At 38.5% G+C, this 19,941-nt stretch overlaps 1 protein-coding gene across 3 annotated transcripts in view; it reads right to left on the bottom strand.

The window, feature by feature from the left end:
• Positions 1 to 19,941, bottom strand: part of LOC129774902 (hemicentin-1) — a 723,141-nt gene that overhangs the window by 85,061 nt on the left and 618,139 nt on the right. For all 3 annotated transcript variants that reach the window (XR_008742804.1, XM_055778958.1, XM_055778959.1), the window contains exon 14: positions 11,487 to 11,708. Coding sequence is in view for 2 of the 3 variants with exons in the window: in XM_055778958.1 (XP_055634933.1) it covers positions 11,487 to 11,708 (222 nt within the window). In the remaining variant the exon portion in view is untranslated. The remainder of the gene's footprint in view (positions 1 to 11,486; positions 11,709 to 19,941) is intronic.

Below are 19,941 nucleotides of genomic sequence, written 5' to 3'. Positions count from 1 at the left end.
CCTCTCTAAGGGGGGGGGGGGGGGGGCTGGCTGCCATACGAATGAAACACAAATTTCTGCATTACTCGAGAATTAATCAAGCAAACGAAACCAAATTTAGAATGTGGAGGTTTTATGGTGCAATAAATGTTTCTATGGTGGTAAGACACTCCACCCCCCTCTCTAAGGGGGGGCTGCCATACGAATGAAACACAAATTTCTGCATTACTCGAGAATTAATCACGCAAATGGAACGAAATGTGGCATGTGGAGGTTTTAAGGTGCAATAAATGTTTCTATGGTGGTAAGACACTCCACCCCCCTCTCTAAGGGGGGGCTGCCATACGAATGAAACACAAATTTCTGCATTACTCGAGAATTAATCAAGCAAACGAAACCAAATTTAGAATGTGGAGGTTTTATGGTGCAATAAATGATTCTATGGTGGTTAGATACTTCTCCTTCTTCTCTTAGGGCGGGCTGTCATACAAATGAAAAACAAATTTCTGCATAACTCGAAAACTAATCAAGCAAAGGGAGCCAAATTTGGCATGTGAAGATTTTAGGGAGCACGAAACGTTTCTATGGTCAATAGACACTCCTCCCACCTCTCTAAAGGGGAGAAGAGAGAGGGGTCTGTGTCCGAAAATAATCTGATATTATAATGATGTGTTTTGGTAGAAGTACTAGGATTTTTTTAGTAAAAGGTAAATTCAACGGGGTCGATTAGAAAATCAATCAATGAACAGTTCTGCGATTGGACTTATGAACTTGCGCTTAGTAAGAAATCGTGTAAGTTTGAAGGTATTGATAACAAAAACTAATTTTGGGCGGGTCGAAGTTTGCTGGGTCAGCTAGTTTCTAATAAAATTATAGATGTTTCTCCAAGCAGTTGATAAACAATTTGATGCGGCTTACCCTAAACACTGTTGTGAGAAGAAAGCATTAATCATTACGACGAGGATTTGTTTCACCCGCGCGACCCTTTCTTTTTTTTCTATTTTCTCCCGCTATGCAGCGTCATCTCGATAAATTGGTCTATGATGTCATTACTAGCTATTGGCATGAGGAAAAATGGATAATAATGACAATCGCGGGAGTTACAGCTTTTATTACCCAAATCCAAATGTCTCCCACTTCAACCAGTCAGATGCCATATGATTTCATTCGTTTCGTTTGCCTATTCGCGAGGGCGCTGGCAGCAATCATATTGGTGCTTAGCGGAAAGGGGTTTTATTTTTTGTCGTGGGAGAATGATATCGGTTCGAATCGAAAGCTACTTTCGCGCATAAAATACAATGCCATAATTTCAGGGGCGAGGGGCATTATTAGCCTTTATAGTCTTACAAATGTGCAAATGTGTGTTTTTATGTTTACGAGTGGAGTCATTTATTTTTACGATCATTTTATGCGCACAGCTATTTCGTCCATTTCGGGAACGATTTTGGCTTTTCCCCTGCGGTGGATGGGATTGGCGGCACGACGACCAAATGTGGCGAAATTGTTTGTTTTGCTTTGCTTTCCACTGCTTCCGCTAATGGCAATCCCCTGCGCTTGATGATGGCCCTAATAGGATAATTGTCGGCACACGGAAGCCTTGCAGCGGTGCTAGTTTTTTTTAAAAGCGATTTCAATCAAATTGAGTGTTGAGTAACATTAGGTAAGGGGTGAAGAGAGTCATCGGCTTTCAATTAAAGATTTCCCACGACTGTATGATGGGACACTGCGAGAAAATGTACACAGGAGTGAAAATTTGGAACTGCATTGAAAGTTTCATGACATTCATTAAATCTATAGAAATAGATTTATAACCCTCATTATTTATTCGAGAACAATTCTACTGGAGTAGAGAGAGTAATACTTCGCGTGGATTTTATTACGGATTTTATTAAGTTTCTTCCATTAATGTATTAATGTATATATATCATGGGAACTATAAAAAACAAATACAATCAATAATTACGAACACAAGACTCATTTTTTCCATTTCGCGCTAAGGAACAAATAAAAATTTACACGAAAATCTGAGAACCACTATATTGGTTTAGCATGGAGTTGCTATACAGTTTTTTGTTTTTTTGTATACAAAATAAGAATTTAATTTAACTTATATCTTTCTTAATTTCGCTGAAATTTCATTATAAACCATTCCTGGTGAGCCTTCAAACAAAATCTAAAAAAATCACGATTTTTACTCTGCTGTACTTAAAATAGACAATTAACTTCTAGCTTAAAGTATAAATATCAATATTTTTCTTGAATATTTGATATTACAAAAATGATGAAATATAAAAAAAATACTACATGGCCTAAAAAAGAGCATTTATTAGCAAGTTTCTGTAAGTTGGTGACATATTTCCTCTATAACTGATACACCTACCCTACATTGTTTTCCAATACGAGGACAAAGGGAAGTATTAGTACGGTGAAATCCAACATTTACTTTAAAATTCGTTTAATTTCCTGGTTGTCAGAAAACGTGGCTTCTCTCTAGTTGCTATTGTCGTATGCATTTGGTCCACTCTGTCTGCACACTATTATCAGTATTTGCTGATCATTCAATAAATTTATGCCGTAAACCTGACTATTTGCAACATTAGTGTGATCTGATATAATGTAGGCTAAGAAATTCTTGATTGTTTGCTACTATTAAGTCATTTTTTCTTATTTTGTTACTTAGTTCGGTCTTACTTAACACCGACCAAATGAAGGTACTTGTTTATCACATTCCCAACGTCCTTCGACATGCATTTACCTACTGAATTCAACCATACGTTCATTCAAAGGGTTTGTATAGCACTTTGTACTTCTGATACAATTTGCAATGAAGTGCTTCTCAAATTTTCTCAAAACTCTGATCGATCGACTAAGGAAAATAGCTGAACGAATAAATATGAATTTTAGCAGAGATTTTGTGGATACATTAGACACAAAATTTACCCGCTAACGTAAGTATTTACGGCAAAATTTGCAAAATTGCAATATATTTTCTACCTGTTTTTGGTAGTTTTGGCGTAGCACTTCGTCTTTCATATCTGTACTGGGATGTAAGTTCAATTCTGAATTCTGATTTGCTGGATGGAATCCTTCGTTTCCCGACTCACTAGGAGGGCAGCGAAATGAATGTATCCAACTATCGAGAAGTAGCTTCGTTAAGTGCTACCTTCCAGCCTTTCGAGCTAATTATTCTAGAAAATTGTCTAAAAACTTCGCCCACCGCATTTCGGAGGACCAGCATGGCTTCATACCCAAGCGTTCGACGACTACCAATTTAGTAAAGTTCCATTCGTTAATCATCTGCGAAGTCGAACTAGGCCATTAAGTAGATGCAATTATTACGGATCTCTCTGCAGCGTCTGATAAAATGAATCACGATATTGTTTGGGTCGAATACGACAAGTTAGGTGTTCATAAGAATCTGTTTAATTGGCTATGCTCTTATTTGACTGTTTCTATGTTTCTTCTCCTTTCTTCGTGACATCCGGCAATCCTCAAGGCAGACGTTGAATGACGCTAACTAAAATATCGTTAGTTGTCGTACATTGGCCATTTACCCAGTTACGAAAGCCGCTGTATGTTCATACACCTGGAAACACTGGAGGCGAGATGCAACATAACGATGACGAGCAATTGATGATCTGATTCAAGGAAACATCGACTGCGCTCTGCTGTTAAGCTGTCTTCACATAAACACTCGCCGCCGTAATTTGCGCTTACATATTTTCCTGTATAACCATCCCTCCCGAATCAACTACGGATTTCTCGAGCCCTTGCGGAGAATGTGCCGAATCTTCAACAGATGCTACGATGTGTTTGACATCAATAGAAACATTATAAAAATAAGTGTAGTTTCCGTCGAGTCTTAAATTAATATGTATTATGCAAGCGATTTTTTTTGTCATTGGGATGAATATGTCACCTGTTGACTAAACACAAACAAATATCTCTCACATCAAGTTCTCGAAGAAGGTCCTTCTGTAACTGACAATCAGCGAGAGGAGATTATCCAAGCGGCTGTTCTTTCCTTCAGGGCTTGCGGTGAATAGGGAGAAGTACAGTACAAAGTGCCTACCGGAAGTTGCCAATTTCATCTAGAAGTATCACGCAAAAAAGTATGTGGTCATTTGGTCGGAACTGGTCAAGATCCATTGTACCAAGATACACTGGAGGACATAGACCATCTGGAGACAAACTTTGTACCGAAGATCGTCAAACCCAACAACGTCCCCTGGCTGCGACCGATATTTCTGGGCGAACCCCAAACGGAGGATCTACTCCAATAGTTTCGTGGCTAAAACGGAGAATCAGTTGATCGCCAAGGCCTAGAAGAAGCTAAAGAACATGCCGACATCCATCTTTTCATCGACCATACAGGGAAATCCTTTGTTCGCCAACAATAATTGAGCCCTGTACAAGCCCTGTCTAGTTCCCGAAAATTAATATGCCAAACTACATATCGATTTTCTATGGTCTTACTGTTTCTTGCGTTTGAGAAATCGACTTTTAAAGTATTTCAAAACGATCCAAAACTTGTAGCTTTCAAATGATCTATATTTAATCTCCATGAGTTTATTTCTCACATAAATGCTTTCCAAAAATCACAAAAAATCGATATTGCATTTTGTACTAATTATTTTAATGATCATATATTAATTGTGATCTAAAAAAGCTTCAAGAATTTGGATGAACAAGAGAAGTGTTATGAAAACTTAAAGGCAAAAAAGGCTAGCTTCTTTACGATCTTTCTTGTGTCTTCAGAAGTCATGTCAATGCTCTTCAGAAAAAGAAAATAAACAATTTTCTCATGTAAATGTATCAACATATAAATGTAAAACAACAGACAGTAGCCTGTCTCTCCCTTTTGCTTTCACAGTAATGTTAATGGAATGCCAAAACATAATTAACGATTGAATAATTTGTGCACTCTATTTGGGTTCCTTAAGAGGGTATTCTAGTGTAGAGACACGAATTTCGGACGTTTTTTCGAGCTCCGTAAAAATAAAAAAAGAATATTTTTACTATCCATTATATCATTATTTGTTCATCTATCTTTTAACAGTTAAACAAAGATTGAACGGATAAAAAATATTCACAACTAGAATAGTTAAGAGCTAATTAAGTTGGAGGGTTGGAGGGAAATTTCTAGACTAGAATATGTACTGCCTTAAAAGAATATCATTTCACTTGGATCCAAATGTTATCGATCGTTATGGTTTGTCCTCCTACCTCCAAGTGTTGTAGTATCCTGTGTTAAAAAGCAAAAAATGGTGACCAACTCTAGAAGGCTCGAGTATGAGTTCTTTAGAGATGAAGGTGAGAGAAGGTAATAAAACAAAACGTTATAGTAAGAAGAAGGCGACATACTAAAATGATCGAATCTGGGCAGAGCGGTATCGTAATTGTTAAATTCAGTTTCGTTGGGATTTTTCTTGCCATTACAATGATGCGCTCTACTTTTTCCAACCAAAGTTCATCTTTCGACCCAGTGCACCACCAGCCGAACGAATTGAATCGAAACGAGCAGCGTAATCGATTAAATAGGAATTGTAACCACAATCACCCGAGTCGAAGTAACAACTGCAATTTATAGCGCTGGTTTGCAGTCCTTTTTCAGAGTCAATTTGCATTTTCCATTCGACAGTGCACACAATCAATTAGCTGCATTATCGGCCATTGGAGAGGCCGAGAGATAAACTTAAATGCAGATTACATGCGGCCGCCCGCAGTCCGAGAACGGGGTTCGTTCCAGGCAGGAAGGATTGCATCGCGATTAATACACAATATCCGAGCCGGAAAATTGTGCCGACAACGAGGAATATTGCCAATCCAATACCGGCCATTAAGATCGTTTAGTGGTGTAATGCAACGGAAAGATGGATTATTTAGTGGAATTGAATCAATATTATTGGAACGCGAACCGCTTCTTGTGGGGTCACTCGAAATGTCAACAGGAAAATTTGCGGGTATCCGCCGGAATACCATTGAAATAATTGAGGCTTAGTTTAGCAGATTTTGGGTTGCGATTATTCAGTATTAATTGAGGTAAAATTGAAAATTTGTTCTCGTCTGGTGTGCAACCGGCAAAATAATTAATATCCACATGGAAAGTACACATTTCTAAAGCCCGTATCGCTAGATCTCCACTTATTCTTCCAAATCTGTGAACCGCAATTGCGGGGCAATATTCTATGAGTATTTAAAATAAGCCCTATCTTTTGATAGGCTAGAAAATCATTTACCGATACTTTCAGCCTAATCCACTCCAATTCTGTACACATATCCGACTGGCTTCCTGCTTCGCTTGCTTTCGCCATGATTGAGGCAGCATTCGGTCTGCTGGTGACAAACCACAACAGCCTAGATCCAGCGCCGACAGCATCGGAGGATAGTGTCAACCATCCTAATGCCAGAGGGGGTGGCATATTTTGAAGGGAAAACTTTTCAGAGAATAACTCCCAATATATTCGCTGGTGGTCTCCTTTCAGGTCTCCAACCGATACTGTTGGCGACGACGGAAGCGAAAGGTAGTGAGAACATTCCCGGCATCGTTTGGCCGAGTCCGAACTTCAAAGCTCTGAGTACTCTAGAATTTATACCTTTTGAATCCCAGCGAGGATTAAATCTAATGCAATATAATGGTATTAATTAAGATTAAACAGCTTTTCATGCTGGCCGGACGCTCACTTTCGGGATGGACTTGGTCCGGACAGAGTTGCGCTGGCACTGCTGTAAACTGGATTGTCTCACAATTCTCGCTAGGCAACAACCAACAGAGTAGCGGTGGAAGGAGCAGCTGTGCGGACAGGCGAGTGTGGACTTGTATATAATGGAAAATTCCAATTGACATCTGTGTCGCTTAAGATAATTAGATTTGAAAGTTAGCTGGCCACTTCTCGTTGTTCTAGGTCACTCAGCAAGTGGTTTCTGCACCATCGGATCGTTGTTTCGCTTCATCGGGTACGATGGCTCCCATAGCGAACCCTCCGAACGATGGGCGGATGCTGGATCGATTGTTTAGTTTGTGTGGGGATAGTTTTCTGGCTTCCGTTCCGGGCTTTTCTAAGAAGGTATTTTGAATATCAATATATTTCTCAAAGAGCGGAGAAGTATTAACTATATAAAATACTAGCTGACCCGGCAAACTTCGTCCCGCCCAAAATTTATTTTTCGTTATTACATTCACGTTTTTCTTACTAAGCGCACGTTCATAGGTCTACCCTTTGATTTTCTAATCTACCCTTTAAAATTACCTTTTCCTATAAAATTCCTAGCACTTCTACCAAAACTGGTCATTATAATATCAAGTTATTTTCGGACACGGATCTCGTTAAGATTTTTCAACCACTTGCAAATAACATGTTTCTCCGTTACATGGAATAAATGTTTTATACAGAAAATATGATAGAATAAAGACAGCCCTAAATCGGACAATTCCTTTCTCGAGTTTTGCTCTTATCAACACATTCGGTGATCCACTTTTATTTATCTAAATAGAAGAAGATATAGTAGTGCGTTTTATTACATTAAAACAAATCTATTGTCATGTTTGGTTTAAATATGTGTATTGTTTTTACGGGACCCCCTCTCCATTTCAGAGTAGGGAGGGGTGTTATACCATCATAGAAACATTTCTCATATTCAAAAACCTTCACATGACAAATTTGGCTCCATTTGATTAATTAGTTTTCGAGTTATGCAGAAATTTGTGTTTCATTTGTAGCCTCATCTTAGAGAGGAGGGAGGAGTGTCGAACCACCATAGAAACGTTCATCGATCCCTAAAACCTCTATATGCTAAGCTTAATTCCATTTGTTTAATTAGTTCTCGAGTTGTTCAGCACCCTCCCCTCCTCCTCTTTAGAGAGGAGAAAGGAGTGTCAAACCACCATAAAAACATTTATTGCTCCCTAAAACCTCCATATGCCAAGTTTGGTTGTATTTGCTTGATTAGTTCTCGAGTTATGCAAAAATTTATGTTTCATTTCTATGGCAGCACCCCCCCTTAGAGAGGTGGGAGGAGTGTTGAACTAGCTTAGAAATGTTTCTTGTCTCCTCAAATCTGCAAATCCCAAATTTAGTTTAGGCAGCCAAAAAATTGGCTGTATTCTATCATTCCTAAAGTTTCCCTCAAACCATGGTTCAAAGGACATAATTATTCTCGTGATTTCATTCGAGTAGTGTGCAGACTCATGTCTAATCATTATTCCTCGAATGCACATCTTTTTCGAATTAACATCAGTGATAGTAACCTATGTATTTGTGGTACAGGTTACCACGATATTGATCACATTGTATGGTATTGCTCTGAATTTCAAAATAAAAGGTTATCTTTAATAGAAAATTTTCGCAAAAAGGGAATGCCACTCAATGTTTCGATCCGTGACGTTCTGGCTACTCGTAATCTCGATGCAATTATGTTGATTTATTACTTCCTCAAATCCATACACTTTCAAGTATGAGTATGTGTGTATTTTTCTTTTATTTTTGATTATCATTTACTTCTCCAACTTTTTTGTTTTTTGTTATGAATATTTTTATTATTTATCAATAATATATGGTTATTAACGTTTTCATTTTTCTTCAACTATTTTCCTCAGAACTCAAAAATACTCAGATGCACGCAATTGCTCGCAATCTTCAAGGAGGTGGTTTTCTCTATAAAAAATCCTCAAGAAGAAGTCTTAAATAATATTTCATAATGAATTGTTGTATAATTATTTATATTGTTCTATTTCTTGAAAAAATCATAGGGTTTTTATGCCTTTATGAGAAAGAACATTTGCATAGTTCTACTCACAGAGGCTTTTCCCTATACATAAACACGGCTCATTGATGCTTAACGTTGCTGAGCCAGTTTAAAATAAATTAAATTAAAAAAAAAACAAATTGAAAAAAAAACAAACGAACAAGAGACAAAAGAAACTTTCTCAAGGACTGATAAACATAAACATCCGTATCAATTGATCAACTTACGATGATCCGCTTAGGAAAAGTGGGGTCTAGGTAATAATCCATAGTCCAGTTTTTCCCGCAATGGTTATTCTTGGCGAAAATTATATTATCCGACTTACGAGCCCTCGGTTTCACGATGGGAGCCACTAAGGATTTGTTCTGAAGTTGCCTTTGTTTCTCAAAGATTTTGCGCATCAACCTGCTTTTAGCACGACCGACATTGGACTTTAAGGTTCCCAACATGAGGCCGAGCGTTTTCATGATGGAATATTATTGCCTCAAGTCTGGTCGCATAATCTGGACGTTTTTCAGCAATAGCTCGCTTTGAACGGATCAATTGTTGCCTCCATTAATCATTTGCCTAGGTTTTGACAGCTTATAGTGGACCACACAGAGCATTACTTTGTTGTAATGAATCGATTTTTTATCTTCGCCAACAATTCGATGCAGAAAAGACTTTCTTTTAAGCCGTTCAAGCAAAATTTCGGACATGCTAAGTCGTCGTTCGACAAATATCGATTTTGCTTTTGGATGTATTCTGCGGCTTTGAGTCGTTTAGAAATGGGTTGTCGAGTTACTACCAATGATTCTGCAAGCTCTGCTTGCATTTGACACGAATCTTCGTCGAGCAATGTCTCTAATTTTACGTCTTCAATTTTTTTCGGCTGACAAGGAAGCTTTGGTCTTTAACACTAAACAATTCACTACAAAATCTATCTGATCAAGCAGAGTCACCATAAGCCACCCCATACATTCGATGTGCTCCAGCTGAATTTTTCTTCCGATGGAAACAGAAAATCAAAACTTCTCGCAAATATTTAGTGCTTATCGGCAACGAAACTCACATTTTCAACGTAGTAAAAATTGAACTTGTTGTGCAAAACTCAAATACTTATAAACAATATTTGGTTCACAGATTGGTTCACCTTGAGCCATCTTGTGGGAACGGAACGAATTAAGTAGCGGAACTAAATTCATGTCACGTTTCCCGCAACACGCGCTGAGGGAGGCAAACAACTGTGAGTTGTTTTGTTCTCATCTTTGTGGGCGTTGTTCGTACTAAATGTGTTTTTGTTTGTTTACGATAAAGGTTGCGGGACAGAGTTTTCTCTGAGAGCGAGTCTCTCGAAGGTGGCTACACGAAGGATGATTTGCTAAAAATGAAAAACATCATAGAAATGAATATATTGTGTTCTGGTTGGACCTAGCTTCGTACCATTACGTGAAGGGCACTCTGGATTAGTTGACCGCCCATAACATACCGTTTGTACGTGAAAAAGACAATCCCCAAACGTACCCCAGCCTCGACCAATCGAGTCGTATTGGGTCACACTGTACCAGTCGGTGTACGAAAATGGTTTGGAAGCCAGCACAGCTCAACTGCTCAGATGCCGTATCATCAGATGTGCCAAAAAGTGGACCTGAAGGTGGTCCAGAACATGATGGCGAGGGTTTCGTGAATCTTGAGGAAGATTGAAAATGGAGGGCCACTATTTGTCTAATTGTTTTACACCTCAAACGCACATTGTATGGACTTGTGAACGTGCAATGAATTAAAAAAAAACTTTTTTACCAAACATGTTTTCATTGAGTCCCGCTACTTATGACTCACCCGTTATATTGAGCTTAAACCGGGTGAGTTTAGCTTGAAAATACCCAAAATAAATTTAGCGGTGGATCTAGAGAATGGCACCACCTACCGAATTTTCAGTAGTGTCAAACGAAAGATGTCACAATGCTAACAATTTTGTTTTTTTGGTGATTGCTTCCTTCATTCTAACGTTCCTGCGCGATTTTTTGTTTTCATTTATTCAAAAAAGGAAAAGATATAATGGAAATCCACTGAAAATAATCGATTTTCGTTAACGCTATATATCAATGCAGTACACTTAAATATCAATACAATACAAGTTATTTAAACACATGACAAACTCAAGTTATATTAAAACAATCGCGAGGAATCAATTGTTAACTTCAATAATACGAGTGAGGTCAAGTTATATTTTATAAAAAAAACTGTACAATAGCTTGAAAATTAAAAAAAAAAAAATGAACCAGTGGTTTGTGATATAAGCTGGGTTATCTTGCTGTCGTCCAATTACTGGTCGAAATAGCGACGCATTATGGTGCATAATTAATTACACCATCAATCGTGGGCGTTTCCATTTCCGCTGGAGTTGAGTGCAGTCTGCCCAACATTCGAACAGAACGTACCGAATTCGATTATCTTTCCAGTTACCCAAAATGAGTCCGAGAGAGAGAGAGAGACTATGCCACGGCTCGTCGGGAACAATGTAATTAAAATTTTTGAAGTACTGAGCAAATTTACGTTCCGCTTCGAATTTGAGCGGAACAATTGTGTCAATTGTGACCGGCATATCTATTCATGCGGATGGCGGTACTATGACCGAACCGGAACCGGCCCCCGGTTGTCACATGTGGCATGCGGGGATCTCGTGACGTGTCCAGGGAGCGACGAGGGTGGAATCAATTTCAAACGAATCCAAAAATGGCTATTGCATTAGAAAGTTGCAGCGCGAGGCCGATGCTGCTTACCTGTTTGTTTTTCCGCCGGTTTCAGCGTGTAGGCGTTCATCACGATGGGCTCGCTGCGGCCGCGCATGTTGGTAGCGTAAATGACGATTTTTAGCAGCCGGCCCGAATCGAGCCCACCGACGGTAAATATCGGTATCCGGGATGATACGTTTGCTAGCAGCATGTGTGTTTGCTGGTCGTAGATCTCCATCACGAACCACTGCCGCTGACCACCGTCAAAGCCTGTGAATAGAGGGTTGGGTGGACAAAATTATTACGTTTTGTGAAAGCTGATATTGTTTCGTATTGCGGAGGAATAACACCAACAAAAAAAAAGAAAACATTCGATAGGCTCAATTTGTGGCTCGTAAATTAGGTTCCAACGATGTGGCCGTTTGTTGAACCTCTAATAAAGTGAACGGTTCGATGATTGGAAAATGCTAGTATGTGCTCGTTTTATTCTGATATTGGTTCGGTTCACGTTGAACTATTTGGGCAATATTCAATTCTCATCATTAATGATCCTTTAATGAGAATCGGTTCTCAAAAGCGCTGTGGTGCGCTATTCGAACGTTGCCTAACAATGAATACATTGCAATGTACCTGTCGGAAATCGCAGGACTAGGAAGCAACAGCAGATCTCACCCATTCAGACAAATTGCTCTTACCATCCGTAACACTTCGTGATCTGATGAAATAGCATTAGTTCCACGACATGGCCATCATTCAAGATAATGAAAGTGATAATTTGGAAGGCAGGGGGCATCTAATGGTCTAACAACACGCGGCCACATAAACTTCAATCATCGACACGCAAGGGAAGACAGGACAACTCATCGCTATTTACCTCCTGTTCAGATTTCAATGACGAATAGTCACATTACTAGCTTGCGTCTTCGTTAATAAATATGATTTGTTTTAAACAACATGAGAAATTAGATCCTCGCAGCATCCTTAGCACCCTTATCCGTGTCAGTCAGGCATCACCATGTTTTGAAATACGTTTCCCTCATTGCGTGACGAGCACATTATCCTACCCCATAAAGTCCGGCTCCATTTACCGCGGACGACATTGCTTTCTCTTTGTTGCAACACTGTTCAGGAATTACCAGAATGAAATCGTCCTGGTTTAATTAAACGTAACTGACCGTAACGTATTCAATTTGAAACTCTGTAAGCAGACCGTGCCCTTCGTTGTCTCTTCGGTGATGGCTGTGTCATCCATGTTGTCTGAATGATGTCGGGTTCGACCGAAGGGACAGAAGTGAAAACTTTTTCGCTGAGGCAGAATTAGATAGTAAATATATGAAGCCAACAAGTTATCAACCACAGTTTAGGCCGGAAATTAAGCTACCGACTTTAGATGCTCAAGTGCGGGTGCTTCAGCCGGAGGTCCGGGCCGGCAGTTGTTGGAACCATCAGCCAACGCAAAATATATGACTTCTGTTCCCATTGGAGTCCTTGCTGTACAATCTGTCTGGGCTAGAGTGTCGAGGAGTCTACCAAAGTATATGCAGCAGACAGCGCGCGCCCACCAAACATCGGACCCTTCCCCATGGCTGACCCTTGAGACAACGCTCGGGATCTAGGAGGTGAAGCAATGGCGAAAGTGCGAAAGAGCGCCTCGAGTAAATTATAACGGCACATCATTAAAGTGGTAAAGTTCCTGGCATCTATCCTCGTTTTCTGCTACCGTATTATTTGTTTTAATGCGAACCAACTTTTCAGTGGGTGACCCGCCCCGAGCAAGGTTCTGCACAATTGCACCCAACTCACTTTCTCGGCATGGGCGATGTTTGTGGTGGCGGCGGTGATGCGGGTCCCATCCCACCAGAATCGTACCTTTTGAGTCCGGTAGCTTGGTTCGTTCGGTTGTAGAGTGCAATGATGAATCCTACTATCGATAGAAACTCTACTGAATAATTGATGGCAGTTTGTTTTTCGCAATTTCACTAATGCTACAATTGAACTCGCGTCTAGGAGAAATGTGTATCTACAGTTTGCTCATCGCTAATGACGATTGGAGTTGTACATTAGGTCGTACATTTGCATAATACTCAACAAGTTTCTGGTCTGATACATGGATGGCATGTTGAGAAAACTATATGATCTCTGTAAATTATAGTAGTACATGACATAACATGATTCTTTGAAATATTCATCTGAAAAGGCTAAATTAATAAAGAATTTTCTGTTTCTTTGGGAATGAGCACTTAAAACAAACAGCTGTGTTTTATTGGTGAAAATATCACTTTTTGAATTATCAAACAAAATCAATCTTAGTATGCAGGGAACGTGTAGTTCGTTTGACCATGGCGATTGGCGACAAATCACTGTATTGTGAATGTGAGAAAAAGCGAGAATGTCAGTGATTTTTTAGACTCTTCTTATTCTGGGAATTTTAAAATATACATACATAATAAATAAGTTTCAAACAAAATAAATTTCTTTTAATCTTCCAGGTACATAGTTTTGTTATAATGTATATATATTAGGGTGGCAATGAAAATGGTCATCTCGAATAAACATCATATAAAACTTCGAGATAACTTCGAGATTCGAGATAACTGTAAATCTCGTCGCAACTTTAAGACATTTGGTATCAAAAAAAAAAAAACCCCAATTTCCGGTGATTTTTCGGTTTTCAAAAAAAAAATCAAATTTTAACGTCTGCGACACTAGTAAATGAAGTTCGATTGAGCTAACATTTTGCATTGGGTATTTTATCGCGTAAATCAACATTTCGCGGGAAGTTCCATATGAAAAATCGAGATAGCCATTTCCATTGGCACCCTGAACCTAAAACTTAAAACTTCCGTATTCCGAGAAAAGTCCCAGAGTGTCGATTTTTGGCAATTTTTTTTCGGGATGACGGTGGATTCGTAAACGGTTTGAATTAACGAAAATTAGTTCTGTGCATTTCTGTGCTTATCTATCCACGTTGTCAACAACGAGCAACTAATGTATCAACGAGGGTTCCCGGAATAAATCGCCACAGAAAACGACTGCAACAGAAACCACCGCTTATAAAATGTGTAGTAGGCTATAAATATTGTGGCGCGGTATTGTATTTCAAAACAAGAATTAACCGGGCAAACGTATCGCCCCAGGCAAACGTAACGCCCCGGGCAGACGTATACCGTCCGACGCTCGCTAGAGCTCGGTCGGACATTGCTAAAGGATCGTATCCTATGTTTCAAACTAACCGGGCAATCAGTGGATCCCAGGTTTGCGTGCGAGACACCGCCGCTTCCGACGGCGGGTCGGCGGTGGACTCGGATTGCGTCATCTTGGCGGCATGGGCCGCCTCGATTCCTTATCCTCGCCAAATGGGGACTTCGTCCCCATTACATTGTCCTCAGAATAAATTTCGAAAAACGAGAACAAGAGAATAAATTTATAATAGAAATGTGAGGCACATGATGTTTTTCCCGCGCCAAATATTTCTAGCCTACTACACTTTTTCTAAGCGGTTGTTTCTGTTGCAGTTGTTTACTGTGGCGATTTATTCCGGTCACCATCAACGAGGTACAATATTTATCGTGACCGGAATAAATCGCCCAGAAAACAACTACAACAGAAACAACCGCCCAGAGAAAAATGTAGTATGTGCGGGGAAAACCTCATGGGTATGAACGCCTTACAATTTTTTTATTATTATAAACTTATTATAAACTAACAATTGTCGATTTGATTTCGTTGTGCAAGAACGTGCTTTCAATTTTTTTATTTTTTATCTGTATTATAGTGATTTTCAACTCATTTGGCTGGTTCGTCACTTTTTACTTCCATTTTTGGAAGAATGTCAGGAGTGAGAATTGAACTCGTGACCTTTAGCGTGAGAGGATGTTATCACTACGCCAGATCGCCTCCACTAGGTGCTTTCAATTCTCTGAATCACATTATTTTCAACCTAAGGCGTATCATCAGCTCAGTTACTTGGGGGCTGTTTCTTTCACTTTAGCAGAAGTATTACATTGGATGACGGACTCGTAAAGGACACTCTGGCTTTCTAGTTTCCCATGGGAACGATAATACCATCCTTGGTGGAAGTGTCGAGATTTGTGAAAGATCTCGATGTAGATTTAAACATATTTGAAACAACATACAAGATATCGGAAGATAGATATATTTTTGTGAAGTTTGAATCAAGTTCCGACATGCTGCCACAAGAGAATGTCAAGAGACAAGAAGTACAGCATTCATCGGCACCACATGATTTACCAAGCTATTCGACAGCGGTCAGTGGTTCCAAGCCGCAGAACATTGAAGGAAAAATGGTCATGTCCGATCGTAACAAAATTGCTTCGTCACTATCAACGGCTGAGGGTGGTGAACAAAAGGATACCGTCGAAGAGGGTGCTGGTAAGTCTGCCGTGAAACGGCAGCACTCGGCCGGAGATTATGGAGATACTGACGAAGATTTTCTGCCTGGGTTTGCCAAGGGGGAAGCAATCAGAAAATCATCCCGTATGATGAAAATAGCTTGAAGTAATCTCGAGCGGTTTCAAGAAGGCAGATTAAAACAAAAGAAGCTGTAACAAATAGGGTAAATGATCTTGGTTTGTCCGATTTAGGGTGTTTTCACGCAACTAGTAAAAGCAAATCGTTTTTTTTTTCATGAAAATCAGATATGATCGAAACGAGTTTGGGTTTATTGAAAATCCCTATTTTCGGACGTTGTTTCGAACTAGATTTTTGAAGCAGCTTTTTTATTTATTAGCAGCTCAAAACTGCAATGAATTTTATTTAATAAAACTATTTTTTCATGTAACAAACTTTTACTCACATGAGTAGTTCACGCTTTGTTATCACTCCCTTTTCTTCGATCAGCTAATTTTCCGCCTACTGTCTTCCTGCTTTCTACATTTTGCTTCATTTCATTATTACAATTTCAAATTATTAATTCCAATCATATTTACCCAAATTAACAGTGTTTAAGATTTGAATTTAGTGCCAATCCTAACTTTCTTGTATGCTCATCAACTTTTTACTTTGTTGTCGTTTGTATTTTATTGTCGATGACGTTTAGGTGCGCCGGTTCTCTCGCTCACCGCTGGAGAGCGCTTGTATCATTCGACAGTATTTCTTATTCAACCATAAGGCGGTAGAATTATTCAAATATTTATGTTTTCTAACGATTTTCCTCAAAGAGAAATTATGATCATGACTTGTCCAGATTAAGAAATCACTATTTTTGAATGAAAAAAATCGAATTTAAGAGTACATGTTGCATTTCTCATTGCATGAGTTTACTGTCATCAAATTTATCCATTAATAATTTAGGCTTTCTTCAGAATATTGCCTTTTCTTGGGTATGTTAAAAGTGTTCACCTCAACACACTCAACACAGAGAAAATATATTTCTGCTATGTGCGAAATATACCTTAAAAAAATGCAGTGCGCCAAACGGTTGCCATAGAAATCATGTGGACAAAACAAAATTAGTGAATCGGACAACTCATGAAATGCATTAATAACATGGTTCAGCCAAGTAAATCTGATACAAATTGTGTGCAAACATGATGTTTACGATATTTGTAATTGGTAGAAACCCGAAAAGGTCTGAATACATGCCAAATAATTATCTGGTGATTGATTAAAAGTTAGCTCAAATGAGGGGAGCATTGACACAAATAGAAAATGATTTTTATAATCCTTCGAAACATACGAATCCGTAAAAATATACTCTAACACTACTGTAAATCATGAAAAATACAATTTTATTTATATGTTTCGAAGCATTCGAATACCTGATTTGACAAAGGTGCGCTGAACTAGAACATTTCAAAAAGTGGACAAACCATGATCATATTTTCGACTGGACAAACCAAAATCATTTACCTTAGACAGGCATGGTTCGGATCACGTGTTTGGTGTGGAGAAGTTTCTTATAAAAATGGCATTGAATGTATTGAGTTACCAGTCGGATTATTGCGACGATTGTTATAAACGCTATTGTTATTCAAGCGAAGTGAACTCATGAAGTCTTTGTGAATGTTGGAATGACTAACAAGGGTATTGCAATTCTGATTCGGAGACTTTGGAATACAACAATTTATTGAAGGACTAGGGGGAACGTATTATATCTGTTTCGGTAGACGGTTTAAATTTAGTGATGTGTACGGTCACTCTGGTTCATAATACAGAACTGACACGGACGCTATGTTTACGGATTCTCTTGCTGCACATTTCAACAAACCGGGAACAGTATGCAACTTACTCGTAGGTGATTTTAATTGTATTTTGTATCCTGAGGACTGCAAAGGGAAAATGTATAACTTTTCAAATGGTTTGAAATCAGCCGTGCAACCTCTTGAGGTTCAGGACGTGGTGGATGCGCATAAAAAACGCAACGAGAGTATACATTCTTTCGAGGTGATTCAGCGTTCAAATTAGATCGTGTCTATGTGTTTAGCTCAAATGGTTGGTGTTAAGTCAGACCGGACCATGTGACATTTTTATGATTTCGAGAATAACGTTATATGGTGTTTGGTCGAGGTACAGGAAGATTAACGATCATTCGCTGAATGATCCAATCGTTCAGGATCAGTTTAAAAATGAATATGCAAAAATGAAAAAGAACTCAGTGAATGGTGTGAAACGAAAGATCAAACAATTTTATAAACAAAAGGCATTCGAGTTTATTATGCGACTAGGTGCAGGAAGGACGTGTGGAATACAATTAAGCGACATGCTAAGAAACGATGAACAGCTATCTGAAGAAATAAGTATTGTGAAGGTAAAAATTTTGGAAATTGAAGAAGACAGATTGACAGGCTAGACGTTTACAGTCAATTTCCTTGATGGAGAATGAGAAACTTGGACTTCATCATGTGTCAAAAATGAATCAACGAAAGTTGAACCCAATTTCCTTAAGTTTGAAACGAAGTAAAGGAATGATTACAAATCAAAGTGAATTGAAAAAAAAAGTTTTTGACCGTTATTAAAACTTGTTTAGAGAAAATTCAATTATGAAAACTGATTGCGCTGCTTTGAACTATGTGAGGAAGTCCTTTGATCTGGTCACAAGAGGAAAAGTGATAGAACGAATAAGTGAAGTCCCCATTTATTTATTTATTTATTTATTCATTTATTGCAATTCAAATCACTGTAGCGTAAGGAATTCTCCTTTTCATTTACTACATCTAGTTTTAATTCATTGAGCTCATTAATCCGTCTTCACTTCTTTATAATAATTAATCTTAATCTAGAGTTTCGATTAATTTTGTTGATTCCTCCTGTTGAACCATTTAACGCATTCCCGATGAAATCCACCCACACTATTAATGCTCTTAATTCCGTTAGGTAATTGATCCCAAAACCCAATGCCCCTGACGAATAATGTATTGGCATAATGCGACGAATTATACCGTGGTATCACATAGTTCCTACTACGATTACTACGAAAAGCATTAAGTTTTTGAAATAAGTATGTAGGAGAACGAAAACGAATGATTTTAAACAAGGTTAAACATGTTCGCAACTTTATAAATTCATGAAAAGGACATCCTAGTAGAACATGATGCTTGTGGGAAACTTTGAAAATCTTCCTAAATTAAAAACATATCTGACACAACAGTTCAGGGCAATTCTTAATTTGTCAATCCCTCGAGCAGATGAATTCAAAAGAAATACATCTCCATATATAAAATGAGGAAGAAGCAATGATTTAAACAGCCGTAATTTTATAGGAGTTGGAAGCATGCTAGATGAAAGCCTCAAAAGACGTAAACCAGCGAATATTTTACCGCATTGACTATTAATATGATTATCCCATTCCAGGTTATTTTGAATCCCAAGAATACCCAAGAATAAGGATGGTAACTCGCTGTTCTGAACGTTTCTGGTAAAATAGATAGCTTTTGTTTTGGATGCATTCACCGGCAACGAATTTTGAATAGACCATCGATAAATTCTGCACAAATTAAAATTTATGAAATTTGACATAACAGACGCTGGTAAGCCTTCTACAGCTAAGTAGAGTTGCACATCATCGGCGAACATATGAATTTTAAAGTGCCTCAGAACGGACGGTAAATCGTTAATGAAACATGAAAACAACAAGGGGCCCAAAATTAAACCCTGTGGGACACCAGACATAATTGGAATGTGTTTAGAATATTTTCCATTTGCAAAAACTGATTGCGTTATATGAGATATGAGCGAATCAAGTAAACAGCTGAACGGGTAAAAGAAAACTGAGAAGATAATTTTTTTTTAAGTTTGGTATGCGACACTTTATCGAAGGCTTTAGAAAAATCGATTAATATTAAAATAGCCAGACCTTTCCTATCAATTACCGAGTGAATACCATCGTGCACTTTCAAAAAGGCAGAAGTTGTGCTATGTCCACGACGAAAACCTGATTGAAGCTGGTGCATTAAATTATAATTTTCTATATAGTCTTGAATCTGTATATTTAACAATCGTTCAAAGACTTTTGACAGGGCGCACAGAATGCTTATCGGTCTTA

This window comes from Toxorhynchites rutilus, chromosome 3 (assembly GCF_029784135.1).
Source record: "Toxorhynchites rutilus septentrionalis strain SRP chromosome 3, ASM2978413v1, whole genome shotgun sequence".
Taxonomy (NCBI): Eukaryota; Metazoa; Arthropoda; class Insecta; order Diptera; family Culicidae; genus Toxorhynchites; species Toxorhynchites rutilus.
Note: the sequence above shows the minus strand (reverse complement) of the source record. Positions and strands in the feature narration are given on the sequence as shown.